The sequence below is a fragment of the Limanda limanda genome, chromosome 8 (assembly GCF_963576545.1).
Source record: "Limanda limanda chromosome 8, fLimLim1.1, whole genome shotgun sequence".
NCBI lineage: Eukaryota > Metazoa > Chordata > Actinopteri > Pleuronectiformes > Pleuronectidae > Limanda > Limanda limanda.
In genome coordinates this window covers 20223245-20242815 of record NC_083643.1, presented here as the reverse complement: position 1 = coordinate 20242815, position 19571 = coordinate 20223245, and the positions used below count along the sequence as shown (strand labels likewise).

Genomic DNA, 19571 nt, shown 5'->3' with positions numbered 1-19571 from the left:
AAAAACCAAAGTGGGCAGCTTGTAACAAAGGTTTGATATTTGAACATGTAATTTGTATTAACTAAAAACCAAGCTAACGTGGGTGATATCACTGTAATACATGACGAGTTAATTAACCTTTTCTTGTAAACTGGGGAGGATTTCAGTTATTTTCAGATATAAGCAATGAGTGACAAACAGAACTGTGTTTGAAACTGTTTTGCTTCGGTTCAGCCCAGTTTGGGAGTTAATATTTTATTCCCTGAAGGTGAAGAGCTTAAAGAATGGGCTTAAAACAATGCTGACATGTCCAAATGTGCCTCAACTATAAATACCCAGAACACACAGTAGAATTGTTAGCAAGCAACAAGGACCTCAAATTTGTGAATTGTCAAGGATCATATCGATCTTTTTGGACAATCTTCCTCATTATGTCTCATAAAAAATCAACACCCATTTTCAGAAAAGTATGACATTTCTTTGCAGTTGTAAACTTAGGACTTAATGAAAGACGGAATAACTCTGTGTGGCCTTGTGATGGGTCTTTTGTGATTAAACAACTAGAAGGACACTCAGTGGAGTGCATTCCTCCACCAAGGCCTAACAGTTGCCTTAAATTCAATAAAGCTGCACCCAAATTCCACACAGTCATAACTATCTGTTCCCTAACTGGGACAGATTTTTTTTATTATCAAGAGCCATGAATAATTCCCTGGGAAAACAAGATAATCACAATTCTCTATTTAAATATAAGAAGATCACACTTCCTTTGATTAATATACTATCGTTTTTGTGTATATTGTTTGCGTCATAAGCAGCACACCCATTTTTCTCCAAACTGTTGACTGGCATCATCCCCCAACTCCCCGTGGTCAAAGTCTGTTTTGCTTACCGCCTTCTGAGGCAGCCTGATCCCATGTTCCACACAGGAGCACCGGTGACCATGTAGAGAGAGAGAGAGAGAGAGAGAGAGATATTTCTATCCCCCCAGGGCACTTACACAGTTGGGTGGCTGGGAGCCTGTCATTAGCTCTGTGTATGTGTGAATGACAGGTCACAGGAGGAGGCGATCTGAGAATTGGGGGGAGAAATTGCCGTCCAAAGCAGTCCTGGAGGTGCCCTTGGCTCAGTTTAGTATTTGTTCCAGGAGAGTGGAGACACAGTGGGGGGAGAGGGGGCGCCGAATGCAGATTGAGTGAGCAGGGTGGAATATTCAGGAGCTGTAATGACCAGTTTTTTGGGGTCGGCCTATGCAGCAGTGTACGTATACGTGCGTGTGTGTGTGTGTCTGTGTGTGTGAATGCATTCATCTCTGTGGTTTTGTGGTAGCCCCATGTTGCTGCATATCTCTGCGCCCGTCTCTCTCTATTTGTATTGACTCACTGTTTGTGTGGAGCTGTATAGGCTACAGCCAAAATGTCTGTAGTGCCGTATCTTTCTTTGTTTGTACATGTCGTTGTCTACACCTGTTCACTAATGTGCACATGTGTGTGTGTGTTGACAGTAATGAAAGCTTTGCAGTTTGCTGCCGGAGGAGAATTCATCATTAGTCTAATCCCTCTGGAGAGATATTTCTCTGCCTAACCCTCCCACATATATTCCTCTCAGCTCAGGCCAACAGATAAAATGTGTCCTTTGGAAATATGCTCTATCATTATTTTTTTTAAATACAAAACATTATGCAATCAAAAAATTTGAGCATTTCCACCCGGTTTATTGTAATACGGTGCTTCTTCCTCTGCTGATTGGATCACAGTGTTTATCCTGACCCCTCTTGGCTCCCTGTGTTTACTGCGTTACGCAACGGCTCGCTGGTGGAAAGATGACTTCTTCGCAAAATGTTATTGAAGAGTTGTCGGGGAGATGTAGGAGGTGTTATTTTGTACTGGAGTCCTCATTATTCACATCTGAAAGTGGCTATGATCTTCTTCTAGTATCAGCAACACAGTTTTATTAGTCCCAGTTTCCTCTGGAAGTTCATTAAATTAGAAGCCAAACATGTAATGCAAATAAAAATACACTTCAGACTATGTTATTTTTACTAGGGGGGGGGCACTAGCTCTTTCCAGTACAAAAACTCTCTCACTCTGTAAGCACAGGTAGAAGTGAAAAGCAGTGTGTGAGAAAGGGATTGTGTTAAAGCTCGGTATAGCTGCGCTCTCAAGCTTTGCTGCAGGCACCTGTTCTAAATACTCAATGTGTGAGCAAGCGACCGGTGCAGCACCGACACTATATGTACATGTAATACTGAGTGTGGGGGTCTTACAGCTGTGTGTGTCCTAAGGGTCAGACCAAATAAGACCACATTAGACCGGTTAAGATTAGAAGTGATGCTGAGGGATGGAAGTTGTGGCCTGAGTGTGACCATTAAAGCACAATGTACCCAGGAGATAAGATTAGGCTGTAGCCCAAAGCTGCCCTTCCTCCGGATGCTGTTGAGCTGGAGGCTTTTTGGAAATCCCTCTAGTAAAACTTTTTACGTCTCTCTGACAAGAGCTGTGCTGAAAATCTTTTGCTGATTGGAACTGTATTGCTCCATCATCATTTTAAAGCTATTTTGTGTCAATATCTCACATCAGAGTGGTGGTTAAAGGAGCAGGTGGCTGCCCCAGCCAGGCTGCTGCCAATAGATAATCGACCAAAGGCCCCCCCCTCTGCAGGGCCACATTGATTTGGAAGGTGGCCCCCTCATCACTGCACAAACTAATCTACTGCTCCTTCATGTAGTTTTTAGGGAATGGAGAGCAGTGGCGGTTCTAGAATTTGCCTAAATCAGGGGTTGTAAAGGGGCCATCATTTACAGGGAGGGGCCAATTATGTTCAATATCCATGCACACTTTTCATTTCTTGTTTACTGTTATATCAATACAAATATATTGAAATATCTTTCTTGTTTTAAGCACATTGTGGAAATCAAAAAAATGTGTAGAAAATAATATGTTTATTTTTGTTAGTTTTAATGTTTCTGGTATATCTGATTGATCTTTGTTTGAAGACCAGATAGGAGTGTTGAGATCAATACGCTTTTTCCTACAAACAAGTCTACAGACCAATCTCATGACTCCATCCAAATGATGCCGGCTCCGCCCCCTCTACAACCCCCACAGACCCACTTGAAGCAGCCCCTTCCCCTCAAAGTACAAAGATTGGTGATGAGAGTTATCCGCTCGTAGATCAAACGTGGCGGCCGAGCTGTGGAGCAGCCCAGTGTAGCGGTTTTCTTCAGTCCTCCCCATCCCCCCCCCCCGCCTCATCAACCGTCGGACCCCGCCCTGACACCTGCTCCCACTGCGCTCATTTTGCCCGTGATTAAAATGTCAGCGTTCCCTCTGTTCAACACAGCACATTGGGGTCAGACTGACCAGCACGCTTTGTTGCCGACGTTGTGAATCCTCTTTGGCTTGAGCTTATCTTTGTTCCAAAAGTGGAAACTGACTAATTTCACATTTGTGTAAAAAATGCTCAAATTTAAGACAGACCGTTGAAGCTTTCATTGCAGCTCAGTAAACACAAAATGATATCCTATAATTATCTGCGGTTACTGTCACCAGTGGTCATTTGGATTTGGTTATTAAGTGGGATCTGTTGATGGAGGCAGATTACTGCGAGGCAGAACTCGTGCTACAGTCATCGGACCATCTGTCCCGCCTCAGCCAATGACACTGGAATGATTCTCTGTTGGCAATGCAAGATGCATGAAACGTGCCCTGTGCATCTCTGCTGCTGAGAAACAGATCCACTGAGCAGTTTTTGTTTAGACAGAATTGACTCTAAATGTATTCCTGATGGGCTTAAAAGCCTCCATCAGGGAAGAAAGGGCTAATGCTAGCACGATTAGTGCTTTGCTGAAGGTTTAAGAAGAGAAATACGAACACAGCTTCCTGTTTTTTCAGTGTCGTCATTGTGTCGCACGAAAGCGATGAGCACACCAGCCGTGGCTTTTTCTTGCTGTTTCATGTTGCATTGTGTTAATTGGCTTCTCTCACCAGCTGGAAATAATGTTAATACACTGAGGAGAAGCTGCCACGCTAGCTTCCTGGAGCGCTTAAGTGTGCCAGGGCATCTTGCATGCATCCCATAGCTGGAAGTGAACTCTTTGATGTGATTGCTTCTGAGAAACGTCATCATTTATTGATGCCTCCATTAAAGTAGCATGGAGGTCTGTGTGGAGTCGGGGAGGAGGAACAGGAGCTGACGAGCGAACAGCACAGAAAACGCCCTCGATGTCCGCAGCATCTGACTTTCAATTCACGTCAATTCATGTCAATTCATTTCAATTCATTTCAGTTCATGAGGCTGTAGCGCTACACCCTTGATCAGATATTTTATCAGGTTTTGTCGTGGGTGAATGAAATGATGTCATGTGTGACGGCACTTAAAGGGATAGTTCAGCCAAAATTAAACATTCCCTCATTATCTACTCACCACTATGCCGAGGGTGGGGGGGCTGGGTGGGGGAAGAGTTTGTGTCCACAAAAGAATTCTGGAGTTTTAGGGGTAAACAACGTTGCAGCCAAATCCGATACAATGGAAGTAAATGGGGACAGATTTTTCAAACGCAAAAAAAAAAAAAAATGCACAAAAAAAAAATAAAACAGCCAATTCCTCCATACTGCTCCTGTGGTGTCTTCAATGTGTCTGGAAACCCCGGATATAAAATGTGTGGATGTATTGACAATGTATGGGAACACATTGTCCACACATTGTCAATTGATTAATTATTCACGCTATGAGACATTTTAAAGGAACTTTTCTGTAGATTTTTGTTCATGCCACTTAGTGTGTTTCGGGGCTTCAGTGTTGAATTTTCATTTATGAATTCAAATTTTTCCAGAGAGTGAAAACATTAAATATTTAGAGCGTATGGCCTGTGAAATCCCAAGCCGATGTTCAGGAGTTCTGTACAGCTAATTCTCCTGTCCGACGACTTGTGTTCCCAAACTGACTGACACGTTTTTGAATTTTCCCTACAGGGTATTTTAACATCACTCTGTTAAATTGGTGTAATTAACAGTGACATAATATGTGTCTCTATCTAATCGGTGTTTTCATTCCAGAACTCTGTTGTTTAAATAGAGTAATACCAAGGAAATGATTACAGTTGGGAAAAATCTCTTGATTTTGATAAAGATATTGCATTTTTATTTATTCTCATAAATTATTGAACGCATCATCTGTATATTTTGGTTTGTGTGATGTGTTTAAACAGCTTTTCAGTGGCATCACCCTGTCATCAATATATTCATTGTCAATCTGTACAAGACGTGGTGTCTAATAATACCTGATCTTTCTGTCTTCTCTCAGGTTCCTCCAGGGAAGTCAAGGCTCCCGCTGAGGTCTCTGAGCGAATGGTGCACAAGCTGAGAGGCAAGAATGAGTTTACTGTGCTGGTGACCCTCAAACAGGATCACCTCAACTCCGGGGTCATCCTCTCCATCCATCACTCCGAGCACAGGTAGGATCTGTTCCTCTTTCACAGCACATTCTGTTTGAATTATATTATTATATACAGGAAGTGTATTCCAATATTAATTTAAGATGTAACGCTTGGATATACCATTGATTGTTTATAACTATATATGTTGATTGATTGATTTATTATTTATTTAAGCCTCGGAAAACACATTGAGGAATTAGACCCTCATTTACAATGGTGCCGAGGGTACAATGAAGAGTTAATACATTGAAAGAAAAAAAAAAAAAAAGAAGAATGGAATAAATATGCATATATATATATATACACAGTAATACAAGGGAAAAGGTCATAAACAATCATTTTTGACGATTCAATAAAATACTATGGTTGAGTCAACTAACAGTTACAATCACTGCAGGAGAAGTCAGTTGTACATGAGATAAGATTTGAGAATTCCCTTAATGAAATAAATAAGGATGCCATGACAGATTTACAGCTGAGACTGACCCACGATTGGTCGAGAGTGTGTGTCGGCACAACCTACATTCTAAATAACAGAAATGCATACAGATGAAACATATTTAATTGGTGTTATATAAAATATATACAAATGCATTTTGGAAATGTAAATATTGTGAAGAAGAAGAACTATGGTCCAAAATGTCCCATGGAGTACTGTAAAGCTGCACTGATAAGCCATAATTTAAGCTTTTTTCTGTTTTGCCACATCAGCAGTAATCTGTAATATGTGGATTGAAAGCTGAATATTTGTATTCGATGAGCGTTTAGTTGCGTTACATACCAGTCGAGTAAACAAAGCAAATCATCCTGTACGCCGGCGTATTATTCACAGGCCATCAACGATCCGAACATTGAGTCTGTAATCGTGGTTCGAAAACTAATGGCGTACTGTATCTGCAGTTAGCATGCTAATGTTTTCCATCAGTTTGTGGCGGCTGAGCCGTTGGATGATCAGGACCGAAATCTGAATTCCACATAATGCATTGATGGAACAGTTAGTGCATTAAAGTCAGTGCTGAGCGTGCGAGCTCAGAGGAATGTTAATGACTCTCCCCTCTCTGCTGATTAGCTTTCCCAGCCGTTCATATGTAACTAAGCAGCGCTGCATGACATAGCCATTGCATTTATGGAGCCAGGATGAATGTGCATGCATGGCAGGGGGAGAGAGTACATCCATTAGATATGCTTTGCTGATAAATCAATTTTATTGCCTCACATGCATGAATCTGTAGTGTATTCTTTCCTTTTTTTCACCGGCAATAGTTTAACTAAGTCTTTGAAGGCAGACGTGATGGGTGTATATCGGCAGCTCTCTCCATCAGTGAAACTATGCAGGCTGAGTCTCACTGCTGTGGAGAAGAGGATTCTCCGTGAATACTAATACTCCAATGTAAAGAGTTGAACCTCTACATGTGGGCCATTATTCTGCGTTGCTGATGTTGCACCTAACAGCCATATAGTGCCATTATGCTTGACTACTGATGTGATTAAATTCTAAATGGTGTTGCAAATCTGGATGGATGTGAGTGTGCGCTGCCTGGAAATGAGTGATGTGCCGTCTCTCCACACGGTGCTGAGAGGAGCTCTGGTTTAGACACTTAAATGGTGCGTGCAGGTTTCTGTGTCGACAGACCCAAGTATTTTGCTCAGACTATTGAGACTATGCTGCATCAATACATAATGTGCAATGTAGTTAACACCAACCTTGTCATTGTGCGGCTGTTACTTGAATCAGGATGCTTGTATTTTGTTATTCTCCAGGTTTCTGGAGCTGGAGAGCAGTGGCCAGCGCAGCGAGGTGCGTCTCCACTACCGCACCAAAGGGCAGCAGGCCCACACCGAGGTGTTCCCTTACAGCCTGGCCGACGACCAGTGGCACAAGGTCTCTGTGGCCGTCAGTGCCTCTCACGTCATACTGCATGTCGACTGCAATAGGTAAGAAGCTGGAAATTTCTATGCAATGTGCGCAGCAGTGAAGAGGAACTCCTCCTCTTTCAACACATCCTAGTCTATGTCTCGTGGAGAAAAGTTGTATAAGCCCTGGTTGCGGCTCCTGAGGGAGATATGTGAAACCTTATGTTTTCCTCAAGTAATGCCATTTGAGTCGGTGTCTTCTGGGGCTGAAGTCAACGAGTTTAAAATGAAAAACATGGAGGTGTGTAGTGAAAACAGAAATTGGGTTAACCCGACTTCCTTAGCTGCTCGTCATCTCTGCTTGAGGCGAACAGCTTAGTACTAACACACCTGAATGAATCCCTGACCAAACTGCTTGTGCTCCAGTTAATGTAGGTTATTGACAAAAAAGAATGAAAAACCCCATGTCAGATTCTCTCTTTTCCATATTGGTTTTAAATTCTTGAACATAACATATGTTTGGTTTTAGAAGGATAGTATTAATGGGGAAGGTTCTCTGATTTCATGATTGATTAAAACAAATTAAAATGAAAAAAGTCAATGTCATTGTGTTAATGAGGGATGAGCCAATCCAATCCACTGGATTAGTATCAGCCACAGCATGACTGATCCACTTTAAGTCCAGTTTCTATGTCAACATCATTATAAACAGTCAGTGTTTTCACGTGTTTTCATTCATTCAATGGGGAAAGAGACACCAACTCAGTTTTAATACATTTTCTTTACATCATTTTTTTTTCCAATTAGTCACAAAGTGAGAGGTACAGAATTTGGAAAAAGAGAACACTGGTATTTGTAATTGGCAAATTAAATGCCACATAATTTTGTAATGTTTTCATGAAGCTATTGTTGGTCAGTAAGCTCTAAATGGAGAATAAACACAACACGTATATCATACATGCCTGTACATCCATACATATATGTTTAGCTTGAATACAACACATTTTCTGTCTCTGCTGACAACAAAACAGTCCTTTGTGTTGATGTTTACAGTTGCTTAAATGTTGTAGAGTCATTTCTACACATCCTTTTCACCAGACGTCATGCAGACTGGCCTCGGAATGGGTCAACAAATGTCAGCTTCACTACCTTCCTCTCAGTCAGTCAGTCTTTTTATCAGGGATCCATCATATTGCTGTTACTAAGACCCCTCATCATTTCAGCTTTAGTTGTTTACATTCAACTATTAAAGGCAGTATAAAGGCAGCATAAACCATTTTTATATAACACGCCTGTGTTCTGAATTCAGAGGCGACGTCAGCATCTGGCCGACCTTCACTTCTCTCCCTTTAACAACGATCTGTGATCATCTCCACTCTAAGCTTAGTGCCGCAAAAACAACACGCCTCCGTTTGTATCTTTTATAAAGAACAGCATGAAAGAATAAAGGTACATTAGAGCTGTGCAATAAAACAGTTTCAATAATGTACTGATATTATTGCAATTTATTTTGAAAGCATTATACTAAAATCTCAACATATATCATTACAATGCTTATTTATTGTGCGAGGAGATATAACACATTACGGTTTAACCCTAAGATTTGTAAAATATGTTGCTGTTGAAAAATAGAACCTTCACTCAGGAGCAAAAATCTGTCTTAAAATTTAAAATGAATAATAATGTCACATTTGTGACGGTAAATATCAATATGGAATAATTTCAATATCTAACATTTTTATCTTGATATCATTATGGCCATATTGCCCAGCCATAACTTGCATCATCCCCGTCTTGCAGCTGAATAACAGGGAACGGAGTTAAATGAGGGTAATTTTTATCAGAAATTGAAAAAAAAATACATTATGATATTTCACAACCTCTGCTAGTATCTCTTTGAAAGCGAGAGGGAGGAAGTAAAAAGCAAGTGTGCACATGTGTGCAGGCGAGAGAGGCTGTGTGTGGACTGAATGACAAAGCTGAAACCAAAGCTTAATTTGGTGATTACTCTGTGTAATTGAGTGTATTGTTGTTGTTCAGCAGTTAAATGCACGGGGCTACACTGCAGACTGTCGTCTCTGCTGACGGCAGGCGGCTTGGGTCACATGCACCCTGAGCATACCAGCATCGCACATGCATCTGCTGTAGGGAAGGGTTGTTACTGTTTATGTACGAGGATCTTCCTTGGCACAATGAATGAAGCAGACGGAAACACCATGTGTATCACGGAGAGCATGCGGCTATGTATAGCCTCCTCGGGAGAAAGAGTTAACAGAACGATTTGACAGGGCAAGGCCTGCAGTGTGGTGGGGACATGGTTGTTAGAAATCAATGAAAAATGGCGAGGGATTGAAGATGAATACAAACTTCCAGGGATTCCTCCAACAGCTCTGCGTGTGTTTTGCAGGATTTACGAGAGGGTGGTGGAAGCGCCGTACATGGACGTACCTGAGGATGCATCCTTCTGGCTCGGACAAAGAAACGCCGCTCACGGGTTCTTTAAGGTCAGCACAAAACTTTCCCTCTCTGAATATGAATGTCGGTGCACGTCCCTATCTGGGTTATTAGAAAACAACAAATTATGCAGAATGGAAAGAACAAGTCATTTGTCGCAATCTCGGTTTATTCTGTATCTTCTGCTTCTTCTTTGTTTGGCTTGTTTGGGTTTTATTTATTATAGCTGTTGGGTTTAATTGCATGCATTTCTCAAGGCTTACCATTTTAATTTGAGGGTTGTTCTGCCCGTCCTAGGAATTGACTTTTTTCTTCTTTTTGTCATTGTTGCTCCCTTTCCCTTAGTCTGCAGCTAAGCCCAGTGCAATTATCTCAGCAAGTCCCACAACGCTGATCTGGGAGAAATCATTAAATAGCTTCTGGACCATGCTCATTAAGCTTAGTCTATGGTATTGTTTATGAGACTGAAAGACACACTGTATATTGCTTCTCCCAGACTGCTCCACACTCCCAAAATTTCCCACCTGGGGAGACATGTTCGGGCAAAATGTCACCTCGCCAGCATCTATAACAATTTTAATCAGCGTCTCGCTCTGTGTTTGATGGTGTGTAGATGTGTACCTTTGTGTGTGTGTGTTGATGCTATACACATTGTGTCCTGGCCGTTGAATTTCCTCTGTGTTAATTGGTAGATGAAAGAAGCCTCGGAGGTCACCCACTAATCTTGTCACGTAGCGGCATCTCTCCACGCTGCTCTGTGAAGCCGTGATTAGTTGCTAGGACGCCACATCTCCTTTAAAAACACACTGCTTCATTAGCACACATGCGCTCACACACACAGAAACAGTACGATTGTATGTGTACGCTAGTGTGAGCCGAACCCGAGGAAAATCTCAGCCGTAGCATTGTTAGTAAAGATTTTAATCAGAACTTGCATACCTGTACCTGTGCTTCACAACCTAATAAATACACATATATATATATATATCTTTATAGTCTACACACACAGCTAAATTACTGTATCTTTCTAGGGACACATTTGTTGAATTTCATGAGAGATCTGTCATTTACACTTGATTTGTAAGGTAATGTATCCCAATTTTAAAAAAGCAGAAAACATTTTACATTTTGACGTAGGCAAAACTAAATGTTACAAGAAACATACAAACCAGAATTTGTTTCTCAGTCAGATTTCATTCCAACATTATTTCTTTTTAGCCTGGCAGGATATTTCCTCTCATCATTGTTTGCATCGTGTAGAAAATTAATAGAACTTCACCCAAAGTGATCCAGCTTCAATTCTGCCACTTGCTGTGTTGGACAAATTCACATTTCCTGTGCAGATGGGGCGAGCGTCCACGTCCCACGTCTTACTTCCTGCATGGTGCTATAACAGAAAGTCCCTGACACTGAAGGATCAATTTGGAAAAATTGTCTCTCTTCTTCTCACTTGACAGAAGGTGCAAAGCAAAGTCTGGCAACTGGTTGTTTAGATGGTGGTGCGCTAGAACACAGGCTCTGCTTAAAGTCAGTTAAATATTGTGATTCAATATCCCTTTGTTAGTGTGTTTAATTATCTATTTTTATTTGAAAATATATTATTTTCCATTATTTGTAAATTTGTATTATTCATCATATTGTGTATTGACAGACTTTTATCCAGCTAATAAACATATCATTAGATTTTCTGAGAACTGTTTTCAAATCATTAAGTCCAAGGATAAGAACAGAATCATTTTAAGCCAGTGAATTTGGTGGAAATAATGATTATCCATTTGTGAATATGAAATTTACCCCACAAGACCAGCAAGTTTATAACAAAATAAATCATTATTGTTCCAATTAAAATATGTTATTAAATTCTTGCAGTTAATTTCAATATTGTAATTTTAATCAATATGATTTTTTAAAACTGAGACCAAAAGGAGTTGGAACATGTGCAATGATAAAATGAAATTATCACAGATTAAGTAAGATCAGATCATACCAGATAAGATACGGTGTGATACAAAACAATACGATAAGAAACGATACAATATGATGTAGAAATGCAGTTACAAAAAATAACAATCTGGAATAAATTAGATACATATAGAAATACTGTATACAATAGTAGGCGGTTTTTAATATGTGCAATACAAAGGTAAAAGGTGAGTAACTTGGACACAGAAAATGTAGTAGAGCCAAACCATCCCTTTAGAACAGCCCAAAAAGCCTCTTGGCTGAATTTCAGTTCAATCCATCTTTTCCAATCCAATGCGATTAGGGATGAATAACTTACTACATCTACACTACACCATTAGCTAGTGGATCATTAGAGGGTGGCTTTTGACTGTCAATTATATGTAGCTGGGGTCAAATCTATAAAAAGAAAAGACTGACATCTCCCTACTTCTCTTCAGCTCTGTATCAAGACAGAGTCGCCATATGCTCTCTTTACAGTGATCCAATCAAACCTAGAGGTTTTCATTTAAATCCCTTTATAAGTAGCTAAACCTCACCCATTTATATTTCATTTCCCTCTGAGATACACGACATTACTGGAGATAAAAGCATACATAGTAAAAGCACAGTAATAATTACAGTACGATAAGGTGTTCTGTCGAGACGTTGTGGGACCAGCGGGCGATGGCTGCAGATAAATATGTAGCTTTATAGTTTCATTACAAGTTTTGATAGACACGGCTCCTATCTGCTTCCATTTCAGCACGTCGCTGTGACGAATCAGCACATCATTTCTACAGGATTTTAAATTTACGGCCGGTAAATTGAAGTGGGAAGACAATTTAAAAAACAATTTCTCCTAAGTTGCCCCACTCCACTTCTGTAAGAGAAATACATGCACTCAAGGAATGAAATAGGCCAGGTTGCCATAGCGACGTAGCATTTGTGTGTGTGTGCGTGTGTGTTTGGAGTTTGTACACAGGTCGAAAGGCTGCCGGTCAGGGACTTATGAACCAAATTGAATCTGTATCTTCTATTTCTGCTCATCAGAGGAGATTGGAGAAAAAATGTATGATAAAAATCCCGTCTACCTGCTGAAACCTGCACGTCACTCGCTCTCTCGACTTCCTGTTGGTGTCCAGTTAGGAGATGATTCATCTCACAATTAACTTCTCCCTCTCTCGCTCCCAGACTGACTGCTGTGTCACTGTGCTCCGCTTTATGATGCAGCAGTTACCAAGGCTTCTCATAAACAGGGTTGTTGGTTTTGCGTTTGCTCGTCCGGCGCATGCTTGTGCTCCAAGTTATCTCATGTGGAAAATGCACCGCGAGCACGCTAAAGACACCACCCCCCCTCTGGGTCCTTACCCACTTAGTACACATTAACATGCGCCATCTCATTTCTTATCGCACTGCCTGCTCTCTCCGTTCGGTGTTATTCTCCGTCATTAAACGATCTGTTGTGTGTGTCTGTGTCCAGGGGGTGATGCAGGACGTGGAGATCGTGGTGATGCCACAGGGTTACATCTCACAGTGTCCGGACCTGAACAGAAGTGAGTGCTTACTCTAACTCTTACTTAACACAACCCAAGGAGTATTTCGCTGAGTGGCTAATTTCATTTAAATTACCCCTGGCACTTATTTTGTGAGGCTTTGATTTGTTTTTTATTTAAATTCTTGAAAGGCTCTTTACTCACTGGAGTAAAACAGCTTTAAAAGGGCTTTGCAATTAAGAAGCAATTTTCCCTCAAAAAACTTTGGATAATTTTGCAAATAGTCGATAAATCAGCAAGAGGGGGAGATTCCCGCTTTTTGCCTTGATGCCTTTTCGTTTAGATTCACTTGTGCTGTACATTTCACAAATGACAAACTGTATTTAAAGAGGACTTTTTCAAAACAGATAAATGTGCAAAATAAACTAAAGAATATCATTGAACTCAATGTGTTATATGTGTAAAATGTATAATCTGTAGCTGTTGGAGGAACCAATCACACACACACATATTTAAAGAAGTAATTAACATACATCAATTAGATAATTAATGTATACCTTAGTTTACCATGATTTTAAGTTCTAATTAGTGAGACTCCTGAGAAGCGAAACATTTTGACATTGAGCTTTTTTTTTTGATTCAGATATTTGTCAATGATTTCAAGAAGTTGTTGCTCTTTTCCTCCAACCTTCACTGTAAATTTTGGAATTCTATATAAAAAAATCTACATTTTGTTGTTATCTTTCAATTTCAAACAACTTGACACATAACATGGTTCTTCCTTTGGTTCTGCCATATTAGTTTCAAGTGATTTCAAGCGATGGCAAGGTTACAAAGTTTGATTTGTAATAATAACATCATTAGACAGATTTCAGACATCATCGGGTGCACTAAATGAGTCTGTCTCTTGTATCTCAGCTTGCCCAACCTGCAATGATTTCCATGGACTTGTGCAGAAAATCATGGAGCTGCAGGACATCCTCGCTAAAACATCCAGCAAGGTACAGTAGTGTGACGGGATCTGTCCCACTTTGTCACAGTAATTTATATTTTATGGTTTGTTCTATAAAACTGTTCTGTAGCATAACATTCACTGCAACAGGCAGTCAGGGCCATGTTAACAATAGACGTAGGCAATTGTTGAAGTCTGTTGTGTTATGATGCAGAGAATGTGATTGTGAGTGTGTGTGTTTCTGTGTGTGTGTGTGTGTAAAACCTGTTAATTTTCTGCTGCCACTCGATTACACTTGAAGCTCCTTCTATGACACACATGGAGGCCCACACTCATCCTCGCTCATCTTCTCTCCTTCTTGCTGTTGTTTTTGTTTTTTCTCTTTTCTTTGGGTGGGGGGGGGGGGGTATCACGAGCAGCTGTCCAGGGCCGAGGAGAAGATGAATGGACTGGATGGCTGCTATTGTGAGAGAACCTGCAGTGTCAAGGGGGTCGTCTACAGAGAGGACGAGGGCTGGACAGATGGCTGCAAGAACTGCACATGCACGGTGGGGCGTCACACACACAGGATCGACTGTGTGCGTGTTTGTGTGTGTGTGTGTGTTTGTATACTAGGTACATGAGTGTGTATGTTAGAGTAATATAGAGCAAGGCTGGGAATTGTGTTTGTACGTGTGCGTGTCTGAATCTGGGATTAATGTGCTTGTCATACTGTGTGTGTTTGTGTGATTGTATGTCTACAGGCATGTGAATGTGTCATAAAAGAAATAGATGTGTGTGTCTGTGTATGAATGTGTGGGTAAATGTGATTGTATGGGAGTGTATATGTTGTCGTGTTTGTGTCCAATGTGCGTGTCTGTGAGTCTTCGAAGAAAGAGAAGGAAGAAAATGTATTTTTCATCCAGTCTGCATCGTGGTTTGTTGTGTGTTTGTGCACGGCTCAGTTTGTGTGTATGTGACTGTCTACATCCAACACAGACACTGCTTCCATTGTTTTCATTGTCTTTTTTTGTTTTGCACCCTTGTTCATCAAGTGTGTTGAGGTGGGGGGTGTTTGGGCATGGTAGAGGTGCAGAGTGCAGGGTCCTCTTTGTCAACAGCTTGTATTTTCATTATTTCCTTGAATTAGAGGTTGCCCCAGTTACCCGAAAAATACAAAAAGATAGTGTCTTTAAAACTTGTGCGACAGTCTTCAGGATTAGACATCAACACATCAACCACAGGGTTAGGGTAAGATCCTCTCATGGGCGAACTTTGTGCTGCATAAAGTTTGAAAAATTGCCACAAAGAGAATTAGAAGCTATGGGAGATCTGGGGCTTGTACCACATCAGCAAACAGATTTCACCCCCTTTCAGTCTCCTCAGCTTTTGGTACATGAGACTCATTCGCTGCAACTGAAGTCCTCCGACCAGCCAATCAGGAGCCTTCGCGCACCGCTACCCAACGTGCAAAAAATAGGAAATCACATATATCTCAGTGCACCGCACCTAATTGCTCTTGACAGATGATAATTATCATCAGGGATTTGTTCTGCCCACTCATCCTATGAAATCGCTCCATCGCCAGGAACGGTGTGTTTCCATTCCTGGGCTGCAATTAAGAAATTAGATGGGATATGTTCCTTACCTTATGTCGGGCAATTAGCCGTGACCTTTTAAATTCAAAGGTCATGCATTAAGATGTTATCAATTATGTGCATAAGGTTCAGAGATGTTGCTGTCACAGAGCTTTCATCCGTGGAGGCAATGTTAATTATAGGCACAGCCGGGGAAGAGGAGATAACATTTAAGACTTTTACATGTAGGAGTTCCGGTTGAAATCCGCTGCAGGTTATGAGTCAATTTACAACGGGGACTTCTATTTTAAAGAGTAAACACACCCTTGATTTTCTAATAGTATCCTCCTCTACTGCAACTCAGGAAATATTTATATATGCGCCTTGTCACCCCAGAATTTGCAAAAGAAACATTTACACCAAAATCAATGAGTTCTAATATAATTCCAGTTTGACGTGCACATTTGTACAACTGACTAACAACAACTATATCTTGTTGCTGTACTGCACTGTACCAACGAATGAGGGAATCAGATCCAAAATGAAAGAGGTTTTCATATTAATAGTCCTGCACCACTCAGTTATATGTAGCCTTGGTACAACCTACTTTAAGCTGCAGGCTGAGACTATATAAAGATGGATGACAAGTTTCCACTTCCTCTCACTATATAGAAATGAATCTAAAATATCCTGCTTACTAACGCGTACAGCTTGTGCATTTGGAACACAACATACGCTGACCAATCAACTGTCATCATGACATTTCACCTCGTATTAATAGCATCAACTAATCTAATTAAGATCAATCTTATGAGAAGCACTTGAACAAACATCAGTGAGATAAGGATGACCTAAATTTACTGACACCATCTTTGAGAAAGATTTACATGACGTGTACGTTGACCTTTTAGTTTGGTCCCATCCATTATCATGGAGGAGGCATGAGTTACTAAGAGATGATCACTATGCCACTGTATGTCACCAATTTCAATTTAATCACATATGTACAACAAGGAATTATGTACTGATTGACTTTTTGAGAACAAAACATAATGGCAAAGAAACATTAGCATTCCAAATTAAAGAAAAGAGAATACCACAGCTGATGTCTGTATCTCACTGTTGGATTGTCTTGCATGAATCTCATTCTTCTTAATTTGAAAATAAGAGCTGAATACTGATCATGACAACAAATCTGCACAGATGTCTGATGAAGATGGCTGGATTTCTAATTGGTGTTCACAGTGGTGAATCAAAGAATAAACTCGATGAGCTTCAGTTGTCTTTAGTTGAATATATGAGTTTATTACATAAACAGTGATCTGTTTACAGAGAATATTCTTGATCCGACCAACACGTATACCAGCAGTCAAACCCCAAAAACGTATCTCACGTAATCTCTGTATTAAACCTTATGGGAGGGAGCAGATAACAATCTTATCCCAAAGCTTAGGACAGGATGGCATAAAATATAAAACATCCTTATGTTCCAATTCTTTAAGATTTCACATACACAATATTAAAGGTCGTAAAAGATTTATCAGTCACACATTGCCTGTTAATCAATTGTTCAAAGTCATTGACCTGTCTGCTATTATACTGAGCATTTGTTTTTGTACAATCGTTCTTGTACATATGATTCATCTTAGTTGAATATCATCTGCAGGTGTCACTCACCTGGATAAAACACTATTTTTGTAAACAATGTACATGCTATAAAAAACATAAAATCTTTAGCCTAAGTCCACTAACTAGCCTTTTTGGGTCTTTCACCTGTGGTATTCTTTTTTATTTCTGTAATTTTTATTGACAAAATAAGATTGTTATATAAGATAATTTATATATATAAATATATATATATTTATATGTATATATTTACAGTATACCTATTGATGGCACCAGGTAGATACATTAGGAAATAATATTTTATAAATAAATAAGCATGTACAACAACTCAAAAAGGAATATCTGCCGAGATGATATCTTCTTTTAAAAATTCCAGATATTGGTGAAGCATCTCTTGTTACCTTTAAATAACCTGTTCCTCTCCCTCCTCCAGAACGGCACGGTGCAGTGCGAGGCCATCTCCTGCCCCCCCCCTCAGTGCCCGGCTGCCACGGCGCCTGCCTACTTGAAGGGTGCCTGCTGCAAGGAGTGCCAGCGTGAGTGAAGTGCCCTTAACCCCGTCACCCTCCCACACTCTCACAATCATGGACACGATTGCGCACCAACACGTTCGCACCACAGCAAAAACAACCTCCACCGCCGCCACCGGATTTAGAGTACACACATCACGCCTCCACAAGTGCTGCCTAACAATTGACCAGGGCTCTGCTGTGTTGCTAAGTAACCTCCTAACATGCCTCTTGAGATGGGTCCATCCTTTTTGCATATACATGGGCCGATCAATTATTCACTAGTGGGCTTCAAAAACACAGATGGCCAGCAGTCACACAGACGTGAGCCAATGAATCTGTGATGCCTGCGTGCGATGTGAAGTGCTTCCTGTTTGTGACGGACGTGACTGTGGGAAAAGCGAAGAAGAAAGAGACGTTAAATGTTTGAAATGACGATCACTGGTCTTTTTAAATGTCAGTTTTTCTAACTTTTGAGCACAGGCGTTCTTGCTGGATAAATAATGCCGTTTCATCACATATCCACATAGAGGGTCTGTCTTTTTTTCCCGTCTTTTTTTCTAACAGCAGTGAACTCCTATTAGCCTCTTCACAGCGACTCTCTGCATCTCCTATTCGTTCAATTCCCAGCTCAATAAAAATAGATTTTAGGGGATATTAACTTTTCTCACCCCAATATTATTCTGATGTGGACCCAAATGAGATGCGATGTACTTGCTGTTAAAATGCAAAGAGAGTTGCGGGTCAACGTCATGAACAAAATCCAGCGTAGATATATATTTATTTATATATTAAGTAAAGGTGGATTTATTATTTTGTTCTGGTTTAAATAGCTGATCTTCTCGCCTGTGTGTTACTGAGGTTACACACAATATGAATGATACAAAATTTTTGCAGAGTTGTGTGCATGCCGACTCTAAATGTAGTAGATTGTGTGTTTATAGTATTTATTTGCAGATTTGACTCAAGCTTCACTTTCTCACCACACACTCCCACACACGGTTGCCACTTCCCTCGCGAAGAAAATAAGAGAAGAGATTTAACTCTTTATCAGAAAGACGCCGTTAGTCTCAGATTCTAATCAGCCGAGGTCGGCATCGCTTCCCCCGACCCGAGGGGTCACAGCTGCAACGCAGGGGTTTAAAGTATGATGCGGGAATCTGCCGCCGTGTTAACACAAACCTAAAAACACACAGCAGGTAATCCCCTTAAACTCAACACCCCTATGCTCACTTATCTCCAGCGAGGTAGACAAACACACACACGGCTAATTACGCACGCTCCGGCTTTGGAGTGAAGAGGGCTGCAGGTCCCCCCCCCCCCACTACAAAGACATGATTCGCTCTCCAAATTAAAGCCTTATCTGGCAGCACAAGGCCTCACTGGGAGGAGTTCTGAGTCGGTTCTTCTTTTTTTCTTTCTTTCTTTCGATGGTCTGTCAAGTCAAACGTCAAATGGCTGCTTCAGAAGTCCTTTGCTTTCATGATGCCCCGGTTTGTGATAGGGCCCAAACCTGCGGTGTCAATCATCTCTTCCCCGGTATCGGTCGGAATCTGTCTGGCCCCAACTTCTCATCGAATGCATTTTTCTGCCCTCGTTGTTAGTTCGGCTCCCATTTTACATTTCTCTCTGCTCGCTCTCTCCTCACGTGTGAATTATCTCGACACGTCCTCAGTAGCGTCGCTCATCTGGCTTTGATGATAGGCTCGATCTGGTTTGACTTTATTTACCTCAGGAAAAAGCTGAAAATATCAAGGACAGATTGTA

The 19571-nt window shown here is 40.8% G+C and overlaps 1 protein-coding gene across 2 annotated transcripts in view; it reads left to right on the top strand.

Moving 5' to 3' along the window:
• Nucleotides 1-19571, top strand: part of nell2a (neural EGFL like 2a) — an 85357-nt gene that overhangs the window by 3800 nt on the left and 61986 nt on the right. For both annotated transcript variants that reach the window (XM_061076934.1, XM_061076933.1), the window contains exons 3-9: nucleotides 5284-5434; nucleotides 7178-7351; nucleotides 9678-9774; nucleotides 13149-13221; nucleotides 14080-14162; nucleotides 14533-14661; nucleotides 17729-17831. In XM_061076934.1, coding sequence (XP_060932917.1) covers nucleotides 5284-5434; nucleotides 7178-7351; nucleotides 9678-9774; nucleotides 13149-13221; nucleotides 14080-14162; nucleotides 14533-14661; nucleotides 17729-17831 — 810 coding nt within the window. The remainder of the gene's footprint in view (nucleotides 1-5283; nucleotides 5435-7177; nucleotides 7352-9677; nucleotides 9775-13148; nucleotides 13222-14079; nucleotides 14163-14532; nucleotides 14662-17728; nucleotides 17832-19571) is intronic.